This window comes from Diadema antillarum, unplaced genomic scaffold (assembly GCF_040938485.1).
Source record: "Diadema antillarum isolate AM-2024a unplaced genomic scaffold, OU_Dant_1.0 seq00000927_RagTag, whole genome shotgun sequence".
Lineage (NCBI taxonomy): Eukaryota > Metazoa > Echinodermata > Echinoidea > Diadematoida > Diadematidae > Diadema > Diadema antillarum.
The window spans coordinates 1,420,467-1,433,927 of record NW_027271778.1 but is presented as its reverse complement, the minus strand read 5'-3'; the positions used below and the strand labels follow the sequence as shown (position 1 = coordinate 1,433,927).

Sequence of the window (13,461 nt, the reverse complement as noted above, 5' to 3'; positions counted from 1 at the left end):
TCACTCTAGAATGGACATATCTGCATAAAAAATGTGTGAAATAATGCTGTGACAACATGATTTCATTTGGGTAAGGGCAAAAATGTGAAGTATTAGCCATATAGGTACACTGGCCAACAAGATTGTAGTTTGATATCGATAATTAGACAATTCGAGCCATGCAATAATTATCCTACCCATGCAAATTGAAATTTAATGACTTAGCCCAGGCCTGGCCCTCAAAGGGGTTGTATTGAAAGGGGTATAAGACGCTAGTTTGGGTTATGTTGACTGTTCTCTCTCTCTCTCTCTCTCTCTCTCTCTCTCTCTCTCTGCGTTGTGTTGCAAAGTAGCTTTAGATTTCGGGAGGATGCAGCCTGTACAAAGTAAAATAGCACCCCATATGTCATAATGGCGTCAAGTAGCTCTCTGTGTCATGAATTTGAGCAGATGCTATAAAAAATGGCCTAGAACTGTTGTGAAAACTCAGACGATGCCAGATTGATTTTGATAAGCGGTCTTGCGCATGCGCCGAAGAGATCGGTTTTTTTTTACTCTTAATGTCCGCTTTGCAGATCTAAAGCTCCCTATAAGCTTCCTTTTCCCTGTCACTCTCTGAGGCTCTATTACATATCATGGGAAGAAGGCAGAGCAAAATTATCATTTTTTGCACAGCTTTGTGTGAGCAGTAGCTGACCCTGTCGATCACAATGCGGCACTGCTACAAATTCACTATCATACTGAAGGGGGGGGGGGGGGAATTATCTTGTTCCTGATTGGTCACAAGGCAAGTTAACAGTGTCCTGAATGTGCTATTCTTTTATTCTTATCTATACTGGATAGGTCACTGGCTTTTATGACCAGGCCGGCAAGTTTAAAGGGATGGTATAGTTTTGGTTGAGATGGGGCTTCAGGTTTCAAACTTTTTTGTGTGAGGTAATGAGAAACCTCTTTTGAAATATAAAAGAGCAAACACTTCTAAGAGAAATTCAAAGTTTATTTGATGAAAATAAGTTTTGAAATGGCTGAGATCTCCAAAACACAGAGGTCCTAGTAAATGGTAGGACTCACCATTATTATATAGAACCAGTTTGTTTTACTTTGCTTTGGACATCTCAGCCATTTCAAAGCCAATTTCCATCAAGTAGACTTTGAATACCTCTCTCATTAATATTTCATAAGTGGCTTCTAATCATCTCACACAAAGTTAAAATCTGAATCCCAACCTCAGTCAAAACTATACCATCCCTTTAAGGGCACATAAAGTTATGTTTAGTCTCAAGTCTCTTTACTCCTTTGTTCCAGAAATGATCGTTAGATTTTGAAAGTCTACCACAAGGTACCAATTGCAAGTTAAAGTGAGGGCAGATGTATGCATGTATTTATAGAAATAGTTTTATTCATGTATGTGGAGCTCTTTGATATTATGAAAAAAAAAATATGTGCAATATTCTTTGCTGGTACATGTAGCAGCGTTGTATTTATGCAGAATATGCAGTTATTGTTTTAGCATTTGACTACAAGTTTGCATTTGTATATTTTCAGTGCTGAATCGACAGAGTTTTGTGAAAAAATTTTAATTGCATAGTGAGCACAATGTATCACATTTGTAGGAATATGTGCATGTGTATGTACATATATATATATATATATATATATATATATATACATATAAATAAATAAAAAAATATATATGCATACATATAAAAGTCCATATGAATTTGTCAGTGGTACCTGGTATTTGGAGGAAAAGTTCTATCATAGATTATTATTACTGTACGCATGTCTTGATAATTACATGTATTACACCTCAAGCATGGTACAGGTACATTTTGTTGAGAGAAATCAGAAATCTAGCTCACAGGCTGGGTGTAGTTGTTTTTCAAACCTGGGGGCGTTTCCACCATCTTATTTGCAAGTAATGGGTTGATTAAAAAAAAAGTAGTAAACAAACCATTTGATAAAAGACTGTTCATACTCTCTTTGTCTCGATGTGCAAGTTCCCTTTTGTAATGACAGCTGAGGCCACTTTTATCATTCCTAATTTTTTGTCTTCTATGAGTGTAGGAATATTGTGTGTTCATTTGTATAAAACCTGACCACAGAACCAGTGGAGGCACACTGATGTGGTCAAACCTTTGGTATGTTTTCAGAAGTGTATATGACATCCATGCAATCAGTGTAGATAGAGTATAGACCTGCAGGAAACAACATCGTTTGACAATCTAACAAACTGGCGTACTCTGAAGGAAGCTGAACCGTAGAGTGACTGATCATTATTTTGAGGTTTTTCAGCCAGAAATAACGTAATGTTTTACACTTTTATAAGAGAAAAATTTGATTTTTGCCATTTTTTTTTTCTACACAGTCAATGGAAAAATGGACAAAAATTGGGCATCACCAGCTCACTCATTTACATACTCATATCAACCATTTCAAAAACTATATGGCAAAAATTAGCAAACGTTCACAATGTCATAACTTCCCTAATTCTTATCTGATTTTGGTCAAATTGTCACTGTTGTGCTGAGAAGATTTTACTCCTCTGTCCAGACTGACTTATCTATCTGGTCCAGAATCAGTGCCCTTTAATGTCATCGTTATCACTGTTATTAGTAGCATTTAAATCAGTTTTAGTGGAGATATTTTACAGGAGTTTCCACTATAATGTTTGTGCACAAGTAATGCACAAGATGGTTAACCACAGTTGATGTGTCATGTACATCTATTGGCATAAAAACATCTCTGTGTGGTCTTGGGCCTTTTGATAAAAAAAAACACGAAAACAAAAACTGGGCTGATATCTACCAGCCAATGTGATACCAAAATTTGTGCGAACTCTAAATTCAAGCAGGATCAGAATGGTAAAGTCTTGCCCCAAGTCTTGCTTGCATAATATTTTATTTTATTATTATTATATTTTTTTTTATAAAGAATAGTGACATCTTTCGGTGCTTGGATTGGGTTTTTTCAAGACGGATTTCAGTGTGTACGTTACATAATTTGTATCACTTGTATCCTTGCATTCAAAATGCATACATTGTCAACTCATTAAAATACAGAACTTGTTTTTATGATAAATGAGGCTTACTTTGTAATGTATGATAGACCATCGCAGAGGTACTTTTAGTAACGTGCGTGATTCGTGTTGAATTGCCAGCAAAGAAGAAACGAGAATACACCATCAGCTTTGACACCTGTACGTAGTGCGATATATTTGACGGAGGTCACCGAAGGACATTGTTCCCTGAGAACCAAGTTGCATTCCAAGACCTGAATCAAAACCAGTGGAAAAGATCTATGAATAGTTCTACATCTTACAAATATCTGACTCATAAGAGAAGTGACAGGTCAAGCAGCCATACAAGGTGACATACGTATCACAGTGAGTAAAGTCACCTTTTGCCTATGTCATTGAAATTATAATGTTTTTGGTTTTCAGTGTTATGGATGCTGTATATTACAAAATACATACATGTATTTTCATAATAATTTTGTGCAGACTCATCAAGTGTAATACTTAAATTGCACTTCCCTCAAAAAAGAAACAGTCCATAAGAAACAAAAATGTATTTAGTGTATACAAAAAATGAGTAATGCCGCATTCATCAGACTGCCCATGACTTATTTCGTGGTCCCTGGAATATTACATGATAGAGCACATACTGTGAATTAATTTTCTTTGTTAATAATACCTGGTCCAATTACACTCCAGTTACCCTTTCATATTTTGCATTGATTTCAGCAATGTCGAAGGTAATAACTCCGGAAGGAAAGTTTGCCTTCAGGTAACACTGCCTTTAGGTCAGAACATGATACTGTAAAAGTGGATATTTTTGCGCGACTAATTTTTTTGCGCTCGGCTGGTATAAGGAGTTTCGCATGTCTTTCATTCCACGGAATCAAGATATGAACTACTGGAACATATGGCAAGCAGAAATATTCGCGTGCTTTTATTTTCGCGCTTGTTTGTGGTTGCGCGAAAATTTCAACACCACAAAAATTTCCTCTCTTACTGTATTACAAGTTGAGTAGGAGCATTAGAGGAACTTGAATGTAGCATGGCATCAGAGTACTGCCCCTGGTTGCCATGACTACAATCCAATATTAAGTCTCCAGTAGTGCTCTGGTAGTCTGACAGTATGGGGTGAAAGGGTCGTACTTCATCCTCACAAAAGATTTAGATATGCATACTGTCGAACTAGTAAAGACTATTGCGTAATTTAAGTTTTGCCTCGAATCCGGCCAATTATAGTGGACATCGTATATGTTTATGATTTCACAGACAAGAATATTTCTGCTCATATTCTATCACATGATATGATTGTATATGTGCTAGTACGGTGGAGTGCAAAGTTAGCAAAGATATTCGCAATGCAAAATACTCCATGTTTGCAGTTTGCTATAGTTAAAGCAGGACTAGATCACAAAATCATTCATGTACTGCATGGCTTGGACAGTATGTTGTTCTACACCTAGCAAGGCACCAGCAGATTACCATTTAGTGGGGAACAATATGGCAAGGAATGTTGGAAAGAGTCAAACTTTGAATATGCCGCTGGGTTTGCACTCAAATTAGCAGTGGGAGATGTGACACATTATAAATTGTAATAGCATCTTGTTCTTGACATGGACATTGCTGTCTATTTTCTCATTTATAAAGGCACAATTTCTCTTCTTTTTTTTTTCCAGGAGTATGGCAGAATTTCAGTGGGAGCTGGAGTAGTATTTTGTTGTATTTCTGTGTAATTTGTGAAAATATCAATTCATTCATGTGTATGGAAGTTGTGGACTGTTTTTGTTTATTTTTGTGGTGCAAATGAACTGATTTAATCTTATTTGAAATTATTTTCTGTGGCCTCATTCATGAAACCAAATGAGACTTATGTGGAGATATAAAAGATATTAAATATGAAATATGCTATTCAGGCAATACATCTTGCCTCTATGGTTTATTTCACTGTTTATGACCCAATTCAGTGAAATTGCACTTAGTGTACTGTATGTGTGTAGTGTTTGCATGTGTGTTTGTGCGCATGTCTGTTGTGTGTGTGTGTGTGTGCACTTGCTCATGGTGTAAAACGAGGACACACATACGAACTTTACATTTAAACCGAGGACACACAGAGAACCGAGGACCAAAATTCTTATGGGTGAAACAGGTCCTCAGTTTCCATCATAGACGCATATGTGTGTGTGTGTGTGTGTGTGTGTATGTGTGCGTGTGTGCGTGTGTGTGTGTGTGTGTGTGTGTATGGTGTGTGTGTGAGGAAGAAGAGAACAAGATGTGGTAATCACACTGGACTCTTTGTGTGATGGATGTGTGACACCACCACGTTACATCAGTCAGATCCTACAGGCAGAGAATGAGGGGGTGATAAAAAAAGAGGGGGTAATAGAAAAAAAGAAGAATATCTGAAGATGACGGATGAAGCAATCTAGGTGGATAGGGTGTCTCTCAATCACAGAGATGGTGGCATAACTAATGAAGATATGCAACCTTCTCCACCATCATCGCTAGCTTTGTGAAATGTCAGTTTACCCATACATGACATTGTGTTGTGTGCATTATGCATGCTAGTATATAATGCTGGATATGTTTATGCATTCAAATTTGTATTACAATCTCAATAATATGCTGATTGCTGTGTCTTATCATAGCATTATTTCTCCTTACAGGGAATTTATATGGTTTTGGTTGAGACATAACTTCAGGTTTCTAACATTTTTGTTGAGATAATGAGAAACCTCTTATGAAATGTGAACATGCATGTAATAAGAGGAATTCGACGTTATTTGATGAAAATTGGTTTTGAAATGGCTGAGATATCAAAAACAGAGCAATCCTGACAAAAGGTGGGACCCATCTTTTACTACAATAGCATTGTTTTACTTTGTTTTGGACGTCTCGGCCATTCCAAAACTGTTTCTCGTCAAATAAACTTTGAATTCCTCTTAGAGTGGTATTGCTCTGTACTATTTCATAAGTGGTTTCTTTGTACACGTATCTCACAAAAAGTTAAAAGCCCAATCCCCTATTTCCGCCAATACTATAACATCCCTTTAAAAACAAAATCACCTGGTTAAGTCCAGATCAACATGGAAGTGAAGTTAAACAACTTTGACAACATGAAATCCTTGATTACTATTAAAAGCAACCTCTAGAGTTGCTTTAACAGACTATCTAAAATATGCAAAAGTACTAACAAAACACACATACATTAGCTGGCACCCCTATCAAACTCACTTCATGATGCACTTCTAGCATTTTTACTAGCATTCAGGGTACCGGGAAGTCTTTTTTTTTTTTTTTTTTACTGATTATTCCTATTTTCTGTAATTGTAACACAATTAGACATTTCATTCATTACAGAGTGAATCAAATTTTACTGTACTACATAGCAAAGCTTTAATATACATGTACATGTACATCCACATCAATACTTAAACTGTTACATTATGCAACATTCAATTGATCTATATGGTTTTCAGAACAGTAAAATAATGACTGCAATAAAAAACTGGATATTCATCCCCTCCCCCCCCCCCCCCCCAAAAAAAAAAAAAGTCTAGAGCATTGCAAGTAAAACTTAATTATCATGTGTCAATTATAACATAGCATCAGTACTGCTTTGAAAACATCATTACTTTGAGCTGTCGTAACTAAAAACACAACAATTGACAATGAAAAATAGAGGCATTAGAATATCATTAAATAAAACAAGAAAACTAGCATGACTGGTATTCTGTGTATTTCAGTCACACTAGCATTACACATAAACCCTGTGCACAGCTTCAAGAACCCCTCCCCTCTGGACTGAAGGAAACTGTGTACTATTGGTCACCTCAGGAAAATGGTGGTATCAAGTTGAGTCATTATAAAATAAAATGCCATATAAACAGTATTCAAATTAACACCTAAATTCATCCTTTGTTATCTCATTCTGCCTCACTTATTCAAAAAAACCCAACGTAAATCAAAGGATACAAAGTGATTTTTTTAGTGTCACTCACTCAGAGTCATCAATAAAGAAAAATTACCTAAAGAGTTCATCCCAGATTTGGACCAACAAAATAGATAAAAATGAGAAAGATAAACTGTAATAATAACGTCAGTAAAGAAAGCAAATAAATTATGTTTGTTTCTTTTTCTCTCTTTCATATATGTTTCTCAGTCAAATTCTAAATTAAAAATGAAATTGTAGAGTAAATATAAAATTGTCCACAGTGCTTTCTGATGCCTTTGATAAAAATGGTTGCTTCTATCAGGTCCATTAAATGTTTGTTCATCATTTGAATGACAAAGAACTGAACTGTGATTAACAAAGTAATTTCATGTCTGGTCAATAATTTCTTTGGTCTGGTTACAACCTAACATGTACATTGCATCTAACTCTATAAGAACTGACCGTCTAATTCTACATATTTGCTAATACCATGTATTAATTCTCTATAGGGATCCACACATATTAAAGCTTACACTGCTTACTTTAGCAAGATTATATTCATACCTCTTCTGTACTATTCACTTAGTTTTATATTCTTTTCTTGTTTAAATCAATCTTTCTATCAGTCTATTTCTATATTAGTTATATATTTTAGTGGCTCTGAAAAAAGAGGTCAAATAAACATTATAGTGCCTTGTCATAATTCAGTGTAGTATGTAGATCATATAAAAATTGAATGCCATTTGTCAATATCAAAATCCTGAAGTATTATTTGCTGAAATAATGTTGACAATGGTGCCGAAGACTGCAATTTGAGAAAAACCTGACAAGGCACAGTCAAAACCTTGGTCGGGAAAAGGATACCTTCATGTATGTTCTTGAAAAGTTAGTCATTCATGATCACATTCACCAAGTGAATGGACATCACGTCACAGAAATTTATCACGTGTGTGAATATTAGACAACCTGCGGGATCTCTGATCGTCACATGACCACATTTAACATTTTAAAATCATGTGACATATTTTCATATCAAATTTACACTTTTGGTGCAGCAAAGCCTGTGATGTACATCGAATGACTGCCACGTACTGCACATCAAACAAGAATTGACAAAAAAGCATCACACAAGCAGCAAATGGAAATTTGACTTTCACCCTAATCAGGCTGGGGGGGGCGGAATCCGCCCCCCCTCGACGTTTCGCGCAATATCTTCGCAACACGATAAGCTCCCGCCGCGATGTTTCATGACTTTTTTCTTTCAAGTATCGCGCAACTTTTGAGACCCAAATTGTTGCGCCCGCGCGTACCGTTTTGACGCGACGCCCGCTCAAAAAAAATTTGTCAACCCCAAAATTGCTCCAAAATGTGATTTTGTATACAAATCCAATGCAAATTGTGTTTTTTCAATTAATTCACATAAAAATTCATATCTTCACTTAGAATGGCCGAAATTAATTCATTTTAGCATAATAATGCTTCGAAAAATGTCTGTGACAAATTTTGGTCAAAAAACAAACAAAAACAAAAGGTCAAAAAACAAAGAAATACATAAGAAATTCAAAAAAACAATAAAATACATAAGAAATTGATTTCGATACAGATTTTTTTTTATCCTATGTCTCAGAAGAATGATAAAAGAAACATTTTAAAAAAGAAATTAGCTTAATTGGAGCATTAATAAGTGATTTAGAGCCCAAAACTGATTTTATGCATAAATTACAATAATTAATTAATGTAAAATATAAGAAAATTTTTTCGGAGAAAGCAACCATACATTTTGATAGAATACGTCGCGGGCGTCGCATGTGCTGATTTTCGGCGCAAACGTGCGTTCCATAGGCGAGATCTGAAGGGGGGGCGGAATCCCCCCCCCCCCCCCCCCCCCCCCCCCCCCAGATATAGCATAGCCAAAAAAGCCCAGCCTGATTAGGGTTAATCCCTAGAATCAGAATCATTTCTGGAAGAGCATATCAGTTCTTGCTGGAAAATTGTGCTATGAAACCAATCCCTTCAATTACATGCCATAAACCTTTTTTTTTTTTTCAGTTCAACTGACATGAAACTAGTTGATAAATCCACACATAAACATGAACAAATGGGACTGCGTGAATAATCAGCCATTGCAAACGCACACAGATGAGGTTCTTTGATCATCAAATATTTTCAAGGGTTAGACTTCTGAAAACATGAAGAAAACTGTGGTTCATTAATCATGGTATACCTCTCAAAAACATGACCAGCATGTATAATGAAGGCAAGTTTTCAATATGATATTCCAACTCATATATATCATCATGGAGTACATATACAGAGGTACCAACATATTTTGCCAAGGAATGAAATGTAGAATATGAAAATAGTCATTATGGTGATATGGCAAGTACTGCATGAGACAACATCATCAACTGACAACCATTTTGTTCAAACATTTGTGAGACTATCTACAGGGTAAATACAAACGTTATAGTGCATGATTCAACATTATGACATACTTCATGGCAAAATTATCATAAAACTATAATTGTACTTTGATAGAGTGATAAGACATATTGCAGTTCCTTCAAGCATTACTTGAAATTAACAGTGGTTGCCCACAATCGTTTCACCCATATCCAACACAATGCCTTCTTCCATACCTGATTTCACATACAAAGCTATAATGGTATGTTCACATTGATCATCATTGTTAAAGGGGAGGTCCAGGCCAGTTTTTTAGTTTAATAGTCTGATAAGAAAGAGTAAAATCTCTTAAGCACAACAGCAGAAATTCTATCAAAATCAGATCACAATTTAGGAAGTTATGAAACTTCCATGACTTGCTCATTTTTGTACAACAGTTCTTGAACAGTTGATATGAATACATAAATGAGTGAGTTGATGATGTCATGACCTTACAATTTTCCAATGATCATGTATAAAAAGATTGTGAAAAAATTATGATATTTAAGTACAAAACAGAATATTAATCCTGATTGAATAACTTCAGAATAATGATCACTAAGATTTATCAGGATATGAGATTGGGGCATAATTGTGTTTGATAAAAATGTGAAATTCCATGGTTTTATGCACATAATTTTTGACAACTTGTGAGGGGATGACATCACAAATTCACTATTTGCATATCCATACCGACTGTTCAAAGACTGTTTTGTGAGAAGTAGCAAAACTTCACAATTTCACAATTTCCTTTATAATTTTCATCCATTCTGATCAAACTTTCACTGTTGTGCTCGTAAGATTTTACTCTTTCTCTGTAGACTAACTATTGTCCCACATTTCCCCTCTAAGAATTCTCATTAACTTTGAACAACAGGATTGCTGGGGTCATGACCCTCTTTTTTAATCTTGAGAGAGAAATCAACTACAGAGTAACCCTGAGTCAGTCTGCTCGTGGAGATGACATCAATGTTTGGCTTCATGAAGTCTCGTATCGTCTCTTCCGTTATCCCTCCACTGGCTTCCAAAGTGATGTGAGGAAATTCGCCCTTTAGCTGGGCAGCAGCAGAGCTGGCAGCCTGAGTCAGATATCACATATAAAGGAGAGAAACAATGAGAGAATACATCACCAAACTTTTAACTGAGTTTCACATTCTTACTTGCCTCACAAGGTTTTTAGCCCTGTTCATGAACCCCCATCCCCCTCCCCCCCAAAAAAAACAACAACAACAACACAAAACAAAACAAAACAAAACAAACAAAAACTTATTATATTTGGGCATAATGATAGTAAACAATAACATCTTCCTAATTTCATAACTGATCGTCCATCAATTTCATACTGTACAAGTTTGTAAGATGTATCATGATACATGATTCTCTAAATGATCTGGTATAACTGTACACTTTTGGGGGAAATATACTGTTAAACTAAGAAACCTCAGCTTCATTTGTGGTGCATATTATTATTACCGTTATTACTTTTTGGTGGTGGTGGTGGTGGTAGTAGTGTTGATGGTGGGGGTGACATTCTGTGGTATTTTCTCAAAACTCATGCCTGCTATATTTCCCCTCATGTATCACTGCACGTTGACTGCTATCTAAATAGACTTGTGTCAGATCCTGCTCGAGTATAATATGTTTAAACAGTCTTTAGTGATTGGAGGAAATCTCACCTCTGGTGTGAAGTTGTCCAACATGATGATCTCTGCTCCGGCCAATGCCGCCTCGCGGGCCTCCTCTAGACTGCGGCATTCCACCTCAATCTTGATTGAGAATCCTCCGGTCTGTCTGGCATTCTTCACTGCCTGAGAGGCAGAGAGAAGGTCACACAAATAATGCAATATTATAGCTTCTCCCACAATCCATGCACAAACTTTTCATCACTGATATACGAGTGTTTTGCTGTGAGATCAAAGTGCTTAATTCTTGGTATGGTATGAAACTAGATAAAATCTTAAACTTGTAGACAGGTATCTTTCAATACAAAATTCCTCCAGTCAATGTTGATTTTATTTTCAGAAAGCAGTGTTGGTTTATCAAGAATTATGAATATGCTTGTTAATTAGTAATGACAAAATCTAGCTGACCTCCGATAAACAGAACCATCGGGCTAGAAAGTTTCTCATGATAAGTCATAATTTTACTTTCAAGTTTATTATCCATGGATACTGCAAAATGATACCATTTACCACTTATACTTGTGTATACAGAAATTTCCAAAGGAGTTATTCTTCCTATGCAAAATAAATGCCTTTGTGGCCATGAACAAAATTAATGAACTCAAAGTTTTGCTCTTGATCTTATTTTACAAGATTGTCATACTCAAAGAAGGGGATTAATTTGATGAGTAGGTTGTGGGAACAAAATTCTAACTAGACTCTACAGCATTGAAACTTCAGAACAAGACTACAAAGGAAGTTATTTTCAGTATAATCCTCTAAAACATTTCATGCAACATGGCTTTTCATTTGTCTTTTTTTTTCAGAGTGAATTAGACACAAATCTGAGGAGGAATTGTTATAATGTGCATGTACTGTACGAGATGAAATTTTCGCGGTGGTTTTATTTTCGCGAATTTCGCAAATCGCCTTTGAACAGCGAAAATAACAACATGCGAAAATAACAACGCGAAAAAAACTAAGTTCAGTTATACCCTCGCAACCATGAAATTAGCAACAAGCAAAAATGTCCTCCAAAAAAAGCAGCAATTCGCTAAAATATCTGTACGCGAAAATTTCAGCTCGTACAGTATACATTCTCATCACTTCAGTGTTGTTCAGAGGCCTAGAGGTATGGAATTTATGACTGGCAGGGAGAAAAAAAGAGATGACAAAGAAAAGATTGATAAACAAAAACATGAATGGTAGAGCAGAGAATAAGAGACGAGGAAGCACTTTAATTACGTCCAAATTATAAACAGAGTCATAAATGTCACTGGTTTTTAATACACCTTTATGATAATCCCATCAAAAACTCATCTCCTTCGAGCATATGAATTCCCACAGAATCTCACCTGTGTAATGCTTCCTGCAGACCAAATGTGATTATCTTTCAGCATTATCATGGATGACAGGTCGTATCTATGGGTGGCAGCCCCGCCCACCAACAGGGAGTACTTCTCCACAATCCGAAAGCCCGGGGTTGTCTTCCTCGTTCCAGCCACTTGTCCAGTCCATGCCGATTCCTTGGCTATACTTGTGAGCCTCGAAGCTGCAGTTGCTACTCCGCTTGCTCTCGCCAGGCAATTCAGGGCAGATCTTTCGCCCACGAGAATAGATCGGGCTCTACCTTTAACGGTAGCCACTTCACATACTGGATTTAAGAAGGTGCCTTCCACCTTGCACCATTCCACCTCACAGCCTAATTCGCGAAATACGGCGTTGAAGAACGGCACGCCCGCCAGAACCCCGGGAGACTTGCAGAGGAGAACCGCTGTCTCTTCCTTCTCGCCGACCACATATCCCCCGTAATCAAAACTCGGAATGTCCTCTCGAAGCCATGATTGAACAAGATCCGAGATCGCTGCTGGCGATAGCAGACACTCTAGAGTTTGCCCTGCTGCCATCATGGTTCTGGACAACAATGCTAGTCGGAATATCGTTGAAACCGACTGATTCTCGCGTCCAAGCTCTCAGTGAAAAGCTTCCGTGGCGTGGGAAGCCAACCACCGGCCGATGGTAGTACTATGGTATGGTATTGGTGTGATGACGCGCAGCTAGCTTGCAGCTTCCGATTACCAACAACCAAACTGAGATTACACTGTACATTTGTATACATGGGTACGGGTTGCATCACGACAGCACGTCACATCCTGCGCCGCCGCCGGCCCTGGGATCCATGTGGTTTATACATTCCTCATACTGTCTCACGTCGTCTGCTACCATTCGGGAGTGTCACCTTCCTCCAGTCATATGGCAAACAGTTTGACTTGTTTTCCCGAAATAATTACGTTGGTGAAGAGATAATACTTAGGTTTACTTAATACGGATTATACAGGAAAGAAAATGTTGGAAAATGGTGTAAATAAGGTTTTTATCCTTGTTTTGTTTTCTGGTATGGAGCCCGCATGGCTGGACTTTACCTTACGCGT

At 37.0% G+C, this 13,461-nt stretch overlaps 1 protein-coding gene across 1 annotated transcript; it reads right to left on the bottom strand.

Annotated features, from left to right (window-relative positions):
• Window positions 1–10,228: 10,228 nt before the first annotated feature.
• LOC139741424 (nicotinate-nucleotide pyrophosphorylase [carboxylating]-like) lies at window positions 10,229–12,981 on the bottom strand. The gene is made up of 3 exons (XM_071652009.1): window positions 12,385–12,981; window positions 11,045–11,176; window positions 10,229–10,447 (listed from the first exon to the last, which is right to left on the bottom strand). Exons 1-3 carry the CDS (start codon window positions 12,937–12,939, stop codon window positions 10,229–10,231), a joined length of 906 nt encoding a protein of 301 aa, XP_071508110.1. The 5' UTR covers window positions 12,940–12,981.
• Window positions 12,982–13,461: the final 480 nt, after the last annotated feature.

Bases quoted from the DNA above. Each gene is read 5' to 3' on its own strand.
- LOC139741424 (XM_071652009.1), bottom strand. From the start codon at position 12,939: ATGATGGCAGCAGGGCAAACTCTAGAGTGTCTGCTATCGCCAGCAGCG. The intron at 11,177-12,384 runs GTGAGATTCTGT...TCTGCCTCTCAG, and splicing joins CTGCAGGAAGCATTACACAG to GCAGTGAAGAATGCCAGACA. The intron at 10,448-11,044 runs GTGAGATTTCCT...TATCTGACTCAG, and splicing joins TGGACAACTTCACACCAGAG to GCTGCCAGCTCTGCTGCTGC.